The sequence below is a fragment of the Branchiostoma lanceolatum genome, chromosome 2, assembly GCF_035083965.1.
Source record: "Branchiostoma lanceolatum isolate klBraLanc5 chromosome 2, klBraLanc5.hap2, whole genome shotgun sequence".
In the NCBI taxonomy this organism is placed as follows: domain Eukaryota; kingdom Metazoa; phylum Chordata; class Leptocardii; order Amphioxiformes; family Branchiostomatidae; genus Branchiostoma; species Branchiostoma lanceolatum.
Genome location: NC_089723.1, coordinates 29,046,369 through 29,060,712, shown reverse-complemented (window position 1 = coordinate 29,060,712; position 14,344 = coordinate 29,046,369). Strand labels below are relative to the sequence as shown.

Here is a 14,344-nt window from a genome sequence, read left to right as displayed (position 1 = left end):
CTGATCATCACTTCGCTTTCATTTCCGTTTCCCCGCTGTAGCCGATCTACTACCAACCTACTGAAGTATACTTCCGGTGTTTGGTGGCGCGGTGATCCGAATTTTCTTAGTTGCCCTGTCAACAAACCGCAAAGGTAACCTTAACTTCTAACGTTTCTTGTTGATAAGTTGTTTGCGTTCTTCCTAGTTTTTGTGTTATGAGTATTATTCATCATTTTTCGATCCTGATATCACCATAGATTTCTGCATGTGTCACGCTAAAGTGGGGAGGGGGGTTAGAGAGATTTAGAGGGGGACGTAGGGGTTTGGAGAAGAGTTTAGGTACTGTTAGATAAGTCCAAATCCAAGATCCTGAGATTGCAATGTGAAAGAGAGGACGTTAATTATGAGTATCATCACAAGAACATTAGTATGCTTCGTCTACCGCATATCTCATCAAAATGCTGGTCCCATGACAGGAGAATTTATAAAATGAAGTTGTAACGGTTTCTTTTATTTCAGAATCTGTATTATTTTTTTATTCCTTGTTTACCTATCTTATTATCTTCAGTGTGATTGTTCTGTAGTTACCTTGTCAATTGTTATTTTGTATTGATGTACTGACATTAATGGTTACATATATTTGACAGGATAATGACATCATGCCATGGGTTGGGATGATGACATCATGTTAACTATTAAACCTGATAACATCATGTTAACTACTGTAAATGCATTTAAGTTTGCATGATTTTTATTTCGTGGTAGGGAGAAAATGGAGTGTTGGCGGTGGTTTTAAGTTCGCGTTTGAAACAATACTGTAAATGCAGAAATGTTTGTGGTCCAATATATTACTAATAGCAGTACGTGACTATAACACTGCCGCAAACTAAAAACCACCGCAAACACTCCATTTTCTCCCTACCACCAAATAAAAATCATGCAAACTTAAATTTCACCACGAAATGAAAACCATGGGAACTTAAATGCATTCACAGTAGTAGCGCTACAGTATAATAAGTAAGCAAAAAGTTTCGCGTTGAAGAGTTCACCACAAAAAATGCAAACATAAAACCACCACAAACATTTCTGCATTTACAGTATTGTACCTGATGACATCATGTTTACTATCAAACCTGATGACATCATGTTTACTATCAAACCTGATGACATCATGTTAACTATCAAACCTGATGACATCATGTTTACTATCAAACCTGATGACATCATGTTAAAGTAACTATAAAACCTGGTGACATGTTTACTATCAAAATAAACATGGTGACATGTAAACTATCAAACCTGATGACATCATGTTAACTATTAAACCTGATGACATCATGTTAACTATTAAACCTGATTACATCATGTTAACTATTAAACCTGATTACATCATGTTAACTATTAAACCTGATGACATCTTCTTAAGTTTAAGAATATAAGAGTTTTCTTTTACGTAAGCAGGTGAGAAACATTACTCGTTGTTTTAAAAAAACTCCAGTATCCAGTAGAATAGAATTAAACATTGATTGATTGCTTTATAACACCCGACTTTTCCTCACAGAGAAGATGGCTAAACAGATCACTCAGGAGACGTTTGACGCTGTGGTTAAAGAGAACATGGAGGAGTTTGAGATGGAGGGGGAGGAGGCCGTCCAGGAGGCCGTCCAACAGTTCGAGTCTCAAGGTGTCAACCTGAGCAACATCGTTAAAACGCTCAACCTGGTAACGACCATACTTCTATTTATCCAGAACCAGGGTCTTTTTTTAACAGTATAGATTTTTTTGTGGTCATCTCAGCAAACCTGCGGGATGTCCCTGTACAGGTTGTAGCTCAACTGGTAGCAGCCTCACATTTGAGCTCCTGGTTCCTATTAGATGGTAACTGGGAAGGACATCTCGGTTGGGGCTGTACCTGTCTTTCGGAAGAGGCATAGAATGAGGGTGCTGTGTTCGAGGAGGTACCTCCCTGATGAGCAACCCCTCCCTGTTAAAATATATCCTGCCACAGAAACAGCAAGGAAACTTGCTGACCTATAGCTAACTATGTGCCACTTGGCACTACAAGTACAAGGAATAAACGAACCATTCCGTGATCACCTCCTGGTGTGATTTGACCTAATTGTAAGTATAAAGTACAGCAAAACAAATGTCATTGCTCAAAATACCTACCTACAATTTGCATAAAAGATTAACGACATTACTGAAGAAAATATAAACATGCAATTTGGCAAGTATTTTGAGTGTTGAAATATAACGACACTGACGATGACTTCACGCACAAGGTGGCCTGCAGGCTAAATGCACTGAGTTAGATAACTAAAGTAAAAGTGTAGAGAGGTTATGCTTTATTCCATCCACATCTACAGAGTCTATTTCCTCTCCACTTCCATTACATTGTATTTTTTACTTTTGATGTGACATAAGGTGCGTGAACATTTCGTCCTTCATTAAACGTCCATATTTATGGTCTAGTTGAAGGGCACACTTACAAGAGATTTGTGCATATCTGTGTAATAACATTCTACAACAATCGTATATATTCTGCCTCCCCATGGCTTATTCTGTTTCTTTTACATCCCTCAGGGGTCGACACCATCAGGAGAACCAGAGCATGCCGTGTTGGCGGCACTGGCCGATCTGTCCACCTTGCTCACGTCCGACAGCCCTGACCAGGAAAAACTGACGTCTGCTCTACAGACGTTCCAAGAACAGTGCACGGTCAGCTTCTCCCACCGCAGCCTTGCCGCAAGCAAGGATGGCTACAAGGTCATGTTCTCTGCATGCACCAAGTTCAGCGACGACGCCAACACATTATCCAGATGTATAGAAACTCTCGCGGCCTTTCTCGAGGGTCAACCTGATCTAATCGATGAGACGGGCATGAAGTTTCTCGTACAAACTCTTACCAAGTTTCCTGACGATGCACCACTGCAGGCAATCACCTTTAAGGCGATTTACGCCACATGTTTAAAGCACGAGACCAACCGTCAGGCGTACATAGAGCACGGTCTACTCCCGTGTCTAAAGAAGGCTCTGGAAACACATGGTTCCCGCGCAGATGTGGTGAGGTCGGCGTGCACGGTCATGAGGGTGCTGACGTTTGACGACGACATACGTGTTCCGTTTGGGAAGGCGCATGAACATGCCAAGATGATGGTGACAGAGCACAAGGCTTTGGAGACACTCCTGGCCTCTTTAGCAGGTGAGGCGGGACATCTCCTTTCTTATAGTTTGATTATGTACAATGTATACAGTCTATTACAACACTGGCCTAGTACTGTGACCATTGGCATTAGAGCTGTGCGTTATGTTAGGCATAGGAACTAGGTAAAACTATGTACAGGTACACAGGTTTAGGTACAGGTCCAGACCTGTGCCTGTACCTGAAATACAATGTACTTGTTCAAAATATTTGTCTAGATCTGTCTCATTCTGTCTGAAGACTGTTGTCATTACATCAATAGGCTCATGTGTGATAAATACTATATTTTTATTATTACATTTTGCATTTTTGCATCATGTAGTTTCTAAATGTACATGTACATGTATATTGTTTGTGTTGTACCTCTTGTTTGTACTTCTTTTCAACACAAATTTTTTTGTTGATGTAGATATTATATCATGTTGATGATAATTATATTCCTTGATGTTGTCAGCTTGTATAGGAGATACTGGAACCACGGCAGACATTTGCCTGACGTTGAGCCGACTGGCCGTTAGGAACGAGTTCTGCCAGGCTATCGTAGACCTCGGAGGACTGGACCTGGTGCTGAATGCCATGAGGGAAAATGTTCGACATCAGGTAAGTCTAACCTTGACAATGATGATGAAGCTGAAATGTACAGTGTTGGGCAGAGAAATAAGAACCCTGTACATAAGTTTGCATATAGAGCAGCATTTTAACATACTTTCAATGTTAATGAAACAGGCAGGTACTGACTGCCATGTTGGTGTCCCTGTGTGCATTTCAATGGATCATGCGCATAGCTCAACCGTATGTACTGTAACATACTTGTTTTAGCTGTAGGCATTAGATAGTGGTCATTTGAGAGGGTTAGAAGATCTCTGGAATGTCTGAAAGCACTTTTTGATTCATTGAAATGTAAATAGGGACACTAACATCGCAGAGGGGGGTGTCCCTGTGGTTTAGTGGTCTGCGCCTCTGTCGCTTACCACACCTGGTTCAAATTATGAGGAGCCAGAAGGCCCGAGTTCGCGCCCGGGTAGGACACGTCTGGATAAGAGACGCATTGAGTCATAACAAAGACAAAATGGTACATACTTCTGAAACAGTATGAAAGTTAAACACACTCCACTGCCAGTGGACTAGCCTCATGCTGCAGTGTTGCACCCCAGTGTGGCCTAGTGCTACGAAACGGTGATGGGCTCTGCCCTATACACCTTATGGTGTGGGAAGATTTCAACTTATATACCATGGCAGAGGACACAGTGATGATGTCATTTGAAAATGCTCTTCTAACTCCTATTCCTGTTCCTAAAATAGCTGGTGAGCGTTCCTGATTAAGACAAACGCACGAGATTGAGAGGTCACTTGAGAAAGGCACTTTCCTCGCTCCACCCAGGTTAAAAAATGGGTACCTGACTTGATGGTTGGTGGAAGGAGAAGGTTGGGCTGCACCATCCAATGCCATGCCCTAAACACAGTGGATAACAATCCACTGCCCCTTCGGCATCATAAAGGCTATAGGACTACCTTTACCTTCCTTTTTATACAAGTACCTGTTGATGGTTGTATTACAGGCTCTAGCTAGTCGGGGGATCAGTCTGCTGAAGGCGATAGCCGGGAACGACGATGTGAAGACCAAAATAGTGCAGGCAGGAGGGATGGAGCTGATCATCACTGCACTCAACATCCATATAGTAAGGGTGACAATTATCAGTAATTGAATGTTAGGCGAAATTTCTAGGAATTCTAATTGATGACAGATTGACATGGAAGTCTCACATAGCCATGGTAGCTAATGAAATTTCAAAAATTATAGGAATCCTGGGGAGAATCCGTCACCTTATAACCCGTAAAACCTTTATTACAATATATAACAGTTTAGTTTACCCCTACCTCATCTATTGTAATATTGTCTGGGGTAATGCCTACAGAACTACCCTTCGCCCAATATTAATTCTCCAAAAAAAATTTGTACGCATCGCTTCTGGTTCAAATTTCTACACGCACTCACTACCTCTATTTGAAAAACTTAGAATTTTGAATATTTTTGATATAAACAGATTTCAACTTGCTCTTTTCACAGCCAAATTCATTAACCATAATCTGCCTGATACATTTGACGACTTTATTAATTTTCGCTCCCAGTTTCACAATTACCAAACACGTCAAACCTCAAATTTACATATCCCTCTATTCAGAACTACTTTAGCCCAAATGAATGTAAAATTTAAATGTATCAATGTCTGGAATAGCCTCCCCTCCCCCCTTAAGACCTTTACCTCTGTGATAACCTTCAAATGTCATCTTCGAGACTATCTTCTTTCAAATCCGAACTACTTCTAAAAATATTTCTGGTCCTCGTTTGTGATAATTTCTTTCGTTTAATCTGTATTACATTATCAGTATTTGATTTTTCATTATATAGTTGTTTGTTATGTTTATTTCATCATTTGTTATTATTTACCTTTGTTCGATATTCATATTATCATTGTGTAAATTTGTTAAGTTAAAAGGAGGAGGGCATCTATAAGCCTTGCAGGCTTCATCCCCCTCCTGCACGTTTTTTATTGTACCTCTGATTATTTCATTATTACTTTCTGTTTTTTATGTGCGAATAAATAAAACAAACAAACAAACAAACAATATTGTATATTTCAGATCAAAAGAGTAATGCAATAAATGTCCAAATGTGCAGAAAAAAGTTCAGGAAAGATTTCCCATGACCTACATCTTGTTATTGTAAGATGCTGAGATTGCACATATAATGATACATAAATTCGAATTTTTAGCTCTGAACCCCAAACAGTTCCAGTTTAACGCTAAGGTATAGTAGGCATAGAGCCAGTAGAATGTAGAGTGGTCTTCAGTGTCTAGTAGGCATGGACGCTTCATTAAAAGTTTTCCTAGACTTGTTTCCTATTAAGTGTTAGAAACGAAAGTTTCGTTTCTCTCAGTTTTATGGGACACAAGTCTAGGAAACCTTTGCACTCATCTACACAAAAACTAACAAGGAATGATGGTACCAAGGCCAGCCCTACTGAACTCTGCCCTTTGACCTCCTCCAGGGTGTGGCGCTGGTGTGTGAGGAGGGTTGCGCCGCCCTGTGCGCTCTCGCTCTGCGGAACACGGACAACGCCAAGGCCATCATGGCAGCCAACGGCGCTGAGACCGTGGTACAAGCTATGAAGGTTCACATGGACAAATCCTCCGTCCAGGTGTGTTTTGTATGTAAATTGTAACACTAGCTGGCCATAGATGTGTGAATAAAGTATACATAGAATGAAATATGCAATCATAAGCAAACAATTTTTTTTGCAGTCTGTATATACTCAAAACCAGTTGGAATGCATGTTATGTAATGAGTCTTGGCTGTTTGTTTTGAAAAGTCATTATCAAAGATTTTGAAGATTAAAGCAACAGTCATAAGATGTATGATTATGTATCCTGCTTTCTGGTTATCTGGTTTCATGTTTTGTTTAGTAGCGTACGTAGTCCAGCGGGTAATGACCCTAACTCTTGACCAAGAGGTGGCATACCCTACATTTGTGCAACCGGAAAGGACGGGATGTGACGCCTTAGTCTACTGTTCATTATACTTGTCAAAAAGAGCGTGGGGAATTTGCCCAGTACAATGTACCTGTATAAACTGTACAGGTTTTCTGTCCCAACCAGTGGAAGATTGCCTCTTAAGTGAGCTTATCTGGTTTGAGGTCTCTTCCACTTTTATTCTTGAATAGCCAGACATTTGTTTCTCTAGATTTTGAATTTTTTTGCAATGCCTCAGGGGATAGCCTAATAGTTTGTTATTTTCTATTTCATCACTCAATGTAGAAACAAGGGTGCATGGCCCTACGCAACCTGGTTTCCAGGAGCAGGGAATTCGCGGAGCCCATCCTGGAGCTGGGAGCCGAGGCCGTCATCAACGAGGCCAGGGCTCGGCACAAGGACTTGGAGGATGAAGGGAAGGCCGCCATCAGGGACCTAGGGGGGCAGGTGGAGCTGAGATGTTTGTGGAAGGGAGAGGGGAAGGGTATCACACGCTGACACAGTGGGAAGGAATCCCAGAGATGTATACATTTCGTATGATAAAGGTTCATCTGTGACAGTAATCGACATAGTTATAGATTTACATACTATATCCATAAACAAGGTAAAGTGCTTACCAACAAGCTTTTGACCAGTCCTCTGGTCCTTCTCAAGTTGATTTCGCCCAAAGCCTACTTCACTTGGCCTGAGAGGAAGTGTGACTCAACAACAGGTCAAAGATGCCCGGCAGTCGAAATCAGCTCCCTTGTCTGTTGAGGAACGGTGGATAGGCCCTAATGAATTGCCTCCTTCACCACTCTTAGGAAATAATCCTGCTCAGTGTCCGGATTCTGGCTTTGTCCATGACAGAGGACTGGTCGAAAGCTTGTTGCTAAGTCCTTTACTTTGTGCACGGAAATAGCGTGTAAATTTATTACTATATATATACATTGTCTGCCTTTTTTTGGCAAGCCAAATTTTGCATTGATGTCTGTATTGCAGTGTCTTTGATGTGTGAAGAAAGTGGAAAATATGCTCAATGTATGGACTGTCCTAAAGTCAAGGTCGCCTGATCATAATGATATCGTATTGGGATCTTACACCTTTTGATTCCTACAGATTATTATTACACATGTATTAGGTTATGAAGGAATGTGTTGAGTAAAAACACAATTCTTGGTTTCTTTGGCACTAATATGTTGAATTTTGTTAATTTATAAGGTAATTTTTTTACGTTTGTACATATTACTCTCATTTTCAACATATGAAGAATAGATATGCTCTTGATGTCTTTGGAAATAATTTGAATGTGTGAGTAGGACAAAAGGATCAATGACTTGCATCACAGTATACAAACAATGCCAACTGCAAATGTGCAAAATTATGCACATATATTACTCTGATAGTGAAGAGATGCTAAATATAGGGTGTTTGAACTCACATGACTCGCACATTGTCTGTCATTTTTGGATGGTTGAACTTGAACTTGAAATTTGGAACTTCTAGCAGCCTCACAGTTGAGTTATTGGTTCCAATAAGTTAGTAACTGGAAGACCCCGGTTCAAATTCAGGACATCTCGGTTGGGACTGCACTTGTTTTTCGAAAGGGACTAAAAATGGAGGTGCCTCGGTCATGTTTAAGGGGCTAGCAACCCCTCCTTGCAACAATATACCCTGCTACTGAAACAGTAAGGAAACTTGCTGACCTACATGTATGTGCCACTTGTTATCACAGTCATGCAATTGTGACATTTGACAAATTTGTAGGTATGATAATATTACAGTTTCAACATGGCAACATGCTGTTGGAAGGATCATGGAAAACTAGGTGTTGAAGCAAAGCCAGTTGATATCTTGCCTTTTATTCAACAGCAGCAGTTGTGACAATTTTCTGAACTTGAATAAAAACTCAATTCCAAACTACTAATGGACTTGGATCTGCCATTGAAAATTAGTCCTGAAATCTTACTTCAATTTGTTCAAATAGAGCTATTGTAACCTGATAGGATTTTATCACAGCTTGAAAAATCTTTGTAGACATGTTAGCAGCAGAAGGAACTGGCATTGTATGCCTAAGCACAGCAGTTACTTTATTTTATATTTACACTTTCAAAAGATACATATTCTGCTGCCCACACATTTTAAGTGTGTACAGCAGTCCCAATATGTTGTCGATGACATCCACAGACACTTGATCAGGAAATGGTACTTTTTTTTGCGCCACCTCAGGGGCGTAGGCATTTATTCTATGCTTACATCAACTACAGTAAAGGCCACTATAATGACTTCTATACATGCCCGTCCCTTTGTTTTGTCATACGTCTCCTGTATTGTTCCTCCATTTCTAAGAGTTCCCTCAGCGTTCGATTCCTCTTCTTTAGCAAGTCCTCCTCATTAGAACTTTGCGTAGTGTACCGGCTGTCTTTAGATCTCAGTTCAGCTGTAACTTCTGCAAGCTTCTTGTTTGTCCGCTGCTGGTCGAGCTCTAGCTGCCGCACCCGCCTCGTCAGGAGTCTGTTCTGCTGTTGCAGGTTTGTGACTTCCTCTCTGAGAGCCTCCGCTTCTAGATATGGGAAGAAAGCTTGTCTTAGGAACTGAAATATTTCTGCATGTAGATTTGCCATGCAGCTATGTACTAGGTAGAGTGGATAGGTAAAAGTGGTCAAACCTGACTGAGGATGAATCATGGCGCTTTTTGTTGGCTAGATTGGATAGGACACCCTCTTAAACAATTACTAATAGCTACCAAAACAACATACTGTTACTGTGTAAATCATGAAATATTTGTAGTGGTTTTATTTTTTCAATATAAGCTCTTGATACTATACTTCTGTATTGTGTCAACAGTGAACTTAAATAATGTGAATGCCTTCCTTCCCCTCCAACTTCCCCTCCTACTGCAAATTAAGTCGCCACAGTATACAGTATTACAATATACAGTCTACCTTTTTTTAGGAAAATAATTTTTTAGAAAGTTTGTTTTGCTCAGGATCCAAATAGTTATGCTAGGAAAAGAGTACCTGGATATTAGATGTTACTATTTTGTTCTTGCTATTGACAAAATACATGTAGGTTAGTTACAGTTACAGAAACTGTAGATGCATTTAGGTTTACAATGGTTTAATGTTCGCGATCTTTGCTGCGAAAATGCTTCTGCTGTCTTCTGCCTGCCTACCACCTTGTTATAACTGCAAACTAAAAGCCACAGCAAACACTACGAACTTAAAATGATTGACAGTAGTGTATATGCTGTACTCACGCTCGCGCTGGTCAGTCTGTGGGTCCTCCAGCGCCCTGGCCAGGCCGTGATAACCACTGTCCCACAGGACCTGGCAGAACTGGTGGAACTGTCGAGAGTCTCTGTTCATCAACAGCTTCAACATCAGGGACTTCTGTAGGACTGGGGTGGGCTCATTCTAACAGTACAGGAGAACACAACATCAGGGACTTCTGCAGCACTGGGGTGGGCTCTTTCTAACAGTACAGGAGAACACAACATCAGGGACTTCTGTAGCACTGGGGTGGGCTCATTCTAACAGTACAGGAGAACACAACATCAGGGACTTCTGTAGCACTGGGGTGGGCTCGTTCTAACAGTACAGGAGAGCACAACATCAGGGACTTCTGTAGCACTGGGGTGGGCTTGTTCCAACAGTACAGGAGAACACAACATCAGGGACTTCTGTAGCACTGGGGTGGGCTCATTCTAACAGTGCAGGAGAGCACAACATCAGGGACTTCTGTAGCACTGGGGTGGGCTCATTCTAACAGTGCAGGAGAACACAACATCAGGGACTTCTGTAGCACTGGGGTGGGCTTGTTCCAACAGTACAGGAGAACACAACATCAGGGACTTCTGTAGCACTGGGGTGGGCTCATTCTAACAGTGCAGGAGAACACAACATCAGGGACTTCTGTAGCACTGGGGTGGGCTCATTCTAACAGTACAGGAGAACACAACATCAGGGACTTCTGTAGCACTGGGGTGGGCTCATTCTAACAGTGCAGGAGAACACAACATCAGGGACTTCTGTAGCACTGGGGTGGGCTCATTCTAACAGTACAGGAGAACACAACATCAGGGACTTCTGTAGCACTGGGGTGGGCTCATTCTAACAGCACAGGATGACACATCATGGGCAGATTGGTTAATAAACAATTAAAGATAGATTTAGTCGTTTTTTAACCTACCGTATGGCGTAGAGATAAAGAGATAGATTCTGTTCCACAGCTAAGGTTATTCCAATCTAATTTCTTGGTGCAAAAATGCAAACTGGAATATCAACTTAAAAACATAGCCTGATGGGAAAGTCTACTGTATATATATATCTTGGTACATTCGGTTTAGGAGAGTATAGAGTACAAACCTCACTGTGTTCATACTCCACAGTTTTCACCTCTGGCACTTTGTAATCTTAGCTGGTACTAAAAGAGCTGTTTAGGGAAAGTTTTGTTTGTAATGAGCATGCATGATGTCCTACAAGTCGCTGTCTGTTATCACAGTGCACAGCCATGTTTGTACTGGTCATGTGTCGATGGTAGCCAGATCTGCTGTACTGGACTATGTTTTCTATGGATGTGCTTGAATTGATTGATATGAAGAACCCTTTTGTGTTGGTTGAGTGTTTTTCTCAAATCAGACATCAATGAAATGTATGCAGCATAATACACAATAGAAAGTTTGAGAAAAACAGGATTTTTTGTGTATCTGAAAATGATAGCTGAAACAAGTTTGTGACTCCTGTTGATCATGACACAGGCATTGTTGTGAAAAAAAAATGTTTGTAATTTTGGAGCAGCTCTCAAAAGCTGGTCAACTTTAATTCTGAAGTGGTACCTGTTACATGGTACTGTGTAGCAAATAAGTACCATATGATAAAGATTAAGCCTGCAGCTTATGACAGTGAATATCAGACATTGAAAAATTCAATAAGAGGTGCCAGATAACTAAATTCAGTTGCCTAGTTCTTAAAATGCGTGGTTCAGTACCATACTTATGGGTAAGGTATGATAGGGTAAATAATATCAAAACAAAAACACATCGATTTTTTTTTACTTTGAATGCAATACGATCATACTCTTCACCCAACACTTACAAAGATGAAACGTTGTTTTTATTCTATACCGGAGAACACAAACTAAAAATGGAATACTGAAATGTCTATACTAGCTAACACTAGGTTGAAAGCAGTACTAGTGTACAGTGTACATTTCACTTACCTGAATGATATTCAAAACTTCCTGGGTGAATATTCCGTGTGTTCTCAAGCGTTGTAAGAACGTTGGCTTCAACACCAGGTCTCGCACAAGCCGAGGCCAGACGGACTCGATGGCTTTACGATATGTCCGGTCCATGTCGGACTGCTTACGTGTGTTCTGTGGATCCTTGCTGGGAAAGTGTGCTGTGATGTCTAGCGTTACGGACATGCGATGTAGCTTCTTGGGTCTGGCGATGTTAGGTAGGGCAGGGCGCGGTGCCTCCATAGAATCTCACAATGAACCGCTTAGGATACCCCGTCCCTTTGCCGGTGACCGTCACGGGGTCTAGAAAAAACGCAAGCCCTCCAAATCGTTAGGTGGCGGGCTGTTCACCAGTTCAATGGCGTGTTGAGTGTGTAGTAGTGCGAGCATAGTGGGGTATCCATGCGACACTGTTTAACCAAGTGACGACACATGCAAACACGACCTTTTGCGTGGCGTCTGGTGTGGTTAAGACTAATTTGTTCTTGACTAGCCAGACGTCGAATAGATTGCCGTTCTTTGTTGATTAATGTTGGCGACAAGGTTTCCACGTCAAACCTTTGCTTTCATTACACTTGACGTCAATCTTTTTGAGACAGATCGACTCGACGACCTTAGTGTATTTGACCCGTTACACACTTATTACATGCCACGCCCCTTCCAGCGTCATTGGTAGAGTACAGTCATATTCGTCATACGATACTTTTATGGAAGCCTTTTTTTCGAGGCTACGACCATTGACAAAGATCTACGACAACCTTTCCATTCACAAGACAGCAGAATTCTGTGCGACAGACCCAAGACTGTCTTAAATATGTCCTAGATTTCTGTTGTTAGGGACAACTAGATCGGTAGAGAAATATAGATATTGTTAATGAATCAGAGACACAAGCTAAAACATCTATGTCTATATTTTGGTATATAAGTATGCACGCAGCAATATATACTGTACAATATTGCATTGCATGCAGTATAAAAGAGCTTGCAGTATCACCAAGCATCGCTAGGATTGCATTTTTATGCGTGCAGGCACGATGCAGTCGTCAAGAAACAAGGTGGGATTGGAGTTAGGGAAAGTCCTTAGCTGAGTTATGATATATGCCATCTATGCACGTAAACCGATGGGAATCTTGGTACAATAGAGAGATTTGTTGTCAATTTTATAGACATCATCGGGGCGTGAAGCTGAACCTTAAACCAACAATCACTTTGCTTCATCGGAATCAATAGGAGCAATAACACGGCAATTCCCTGCATGTTCTTGCTCGCCGCCAGAGCTACTTTTCGCTCGAAGTAGTCCATATTACGATGGAAAGAGCTTTTTACAGCATAATAATGCTGCTATTGTTAGATGTAACCTGTAAATGTGTGTCTGTATGTGTATGTGAGTGTGTTTGTGTGTGTGTGTGTGTGTGTGTGTGTGTGTGTGTGTAAGGGGGGTGTATGTGTGTGAGTGTGTGTTTGTGTGTGTGTGTGTGTGTGTGTGTGTGTGTGTGTGCGAATGTTGGTGTGTGTGTGTTTATGTACATGTACGTATGTCAGTTTGCGAATGCTTTGTGTTTGTGTATGTATACGTGTGTGTGTGTGTGTATGTGTGTGCGCGCGCACCTGTGTGTGTATATGTGTGTGTGTGCGTTCCTGCGTGCATGTGTGTGTGTGAGTGCGTGCGTGTCTGTGTGTGTGTGTGTGTGTGTGTGTGTGTGTGTGTGTGTGTGTGTATGTGTGTGTATGTGTGTGTGTGTGTGTGTGTGTGTGTGTGTGTGTGTGTGTGTGTGACGAAGTTCCCAACACCGGTCACGATCCATATTTCGTACACACTTGCACGAAAAGTTGCGTCTCCGTATGTATGTCTCTCCGTAACCCCTTCCCCTGTCACTCAACTCACCGACCAATAAACCCCACCGCACCTGTTTCCAGTTGGGACCGCGCGGTGTCAGGGAGAGAAGCCATGACGGCAAGAGAAGCAATATCTCCGCTCGCTGCCACACAGTCCCCGCTTGAATGGAACCGTAATTGCATTTCGGAAGCAGCAGCGGGAGTTTAATTACAATACACGAACCCAGGGAATTGCCGTGTTATTGCTCCTATTGATTCCGATGAAGCAAAGTGATTGTTGGTTTAAGGTTCAGCTTCACGCCCCGGCAAGCCTCGACACTGATGTAATTGCGCTCTGTAATAAAAGAACTGATAAGTTTGATTGTACATGACTACGCACACGACTAGGTCGATTTGTCAACGCCACGAGACTGGGAATTCGTGACTACACAGGAGCATATCAAACTGTGGGAGACTCGATAAAAGAGAGCGACGGGGTGAAAAAAAGGCACAGCAGGCCTGTAGTGCAGCTTTTTGAGCGGGAAAATCCCAGAGCGTCGTCTGAAGTGTCTTGCTTGCCATGGCATTCAAACG

At 41.8% G+C, this 14,344-nt stretch overlaps 2 protein-coding genes across 3 annotated transcripts; one reads left to right on the top strand and one right to left on the bottom strand.

Annotated features, from left to right (window-relative positions):
• Positions 1-12: 12 nt before the first annotated feature.
• Positions 13-8,617, top strand: LOC136428434 (armadillo repeat-containing protein 6-like). 2 transcript variants are annotated; one of them, XM_066417926.1, is made up of 7 exons: positions 13-134; positions 1,544-1,704; positions 2,566-3,184; positions 3,639-3,784; positions 4,744-4,863; positions 6,235-6,384; positions 7,001-8,617. In XM_066417926.1, the coding sequence occupies exons 2-7, from the start codon at positions 1,549-1,551 to the stop codon at positions 7,211-7,213; spliced, it is 1,404 nt and encodes a 467-aa protein (XP_066274023.1). In that variant the 5' UTR covers positions 13-134; positions 1,544-1,548; the 3' UTR covers positions 7,214-8,617. The 2 variants fall into 2 exon arrangements, with proteins under 2 accessions (XP_066274023.1, XP_066274024.1); XM_066417927.1 differs by having other exon boundaries at positions 27-134; positions 1,549-1,704.
• Positions 8,537-12,371, bottom strand: LOC136428436 (uncharacterized). Its single transcript, XM_066417929.1, has 3 exons — positions 11,915-12,371; positions 9,954-10,110; positions 8,537-9,257 (listed from the first exon to the last, which is right to left on the bottom strand). The coding sequence occupies exons 1-3, from the start codon at positions 12,176-12,178 to the stop codon at positions 8,983-8,985; spliced, it is 696 nt and encodes a 231-aa protein (XP_066274026.1). The 5' UTR covers positions 12,179-12,371; the 3' UTR covers positions 8,537-8,982.
• Between the last annotated feature and the right edge of the window lie 1,973 nt (positions 12,372-14,344).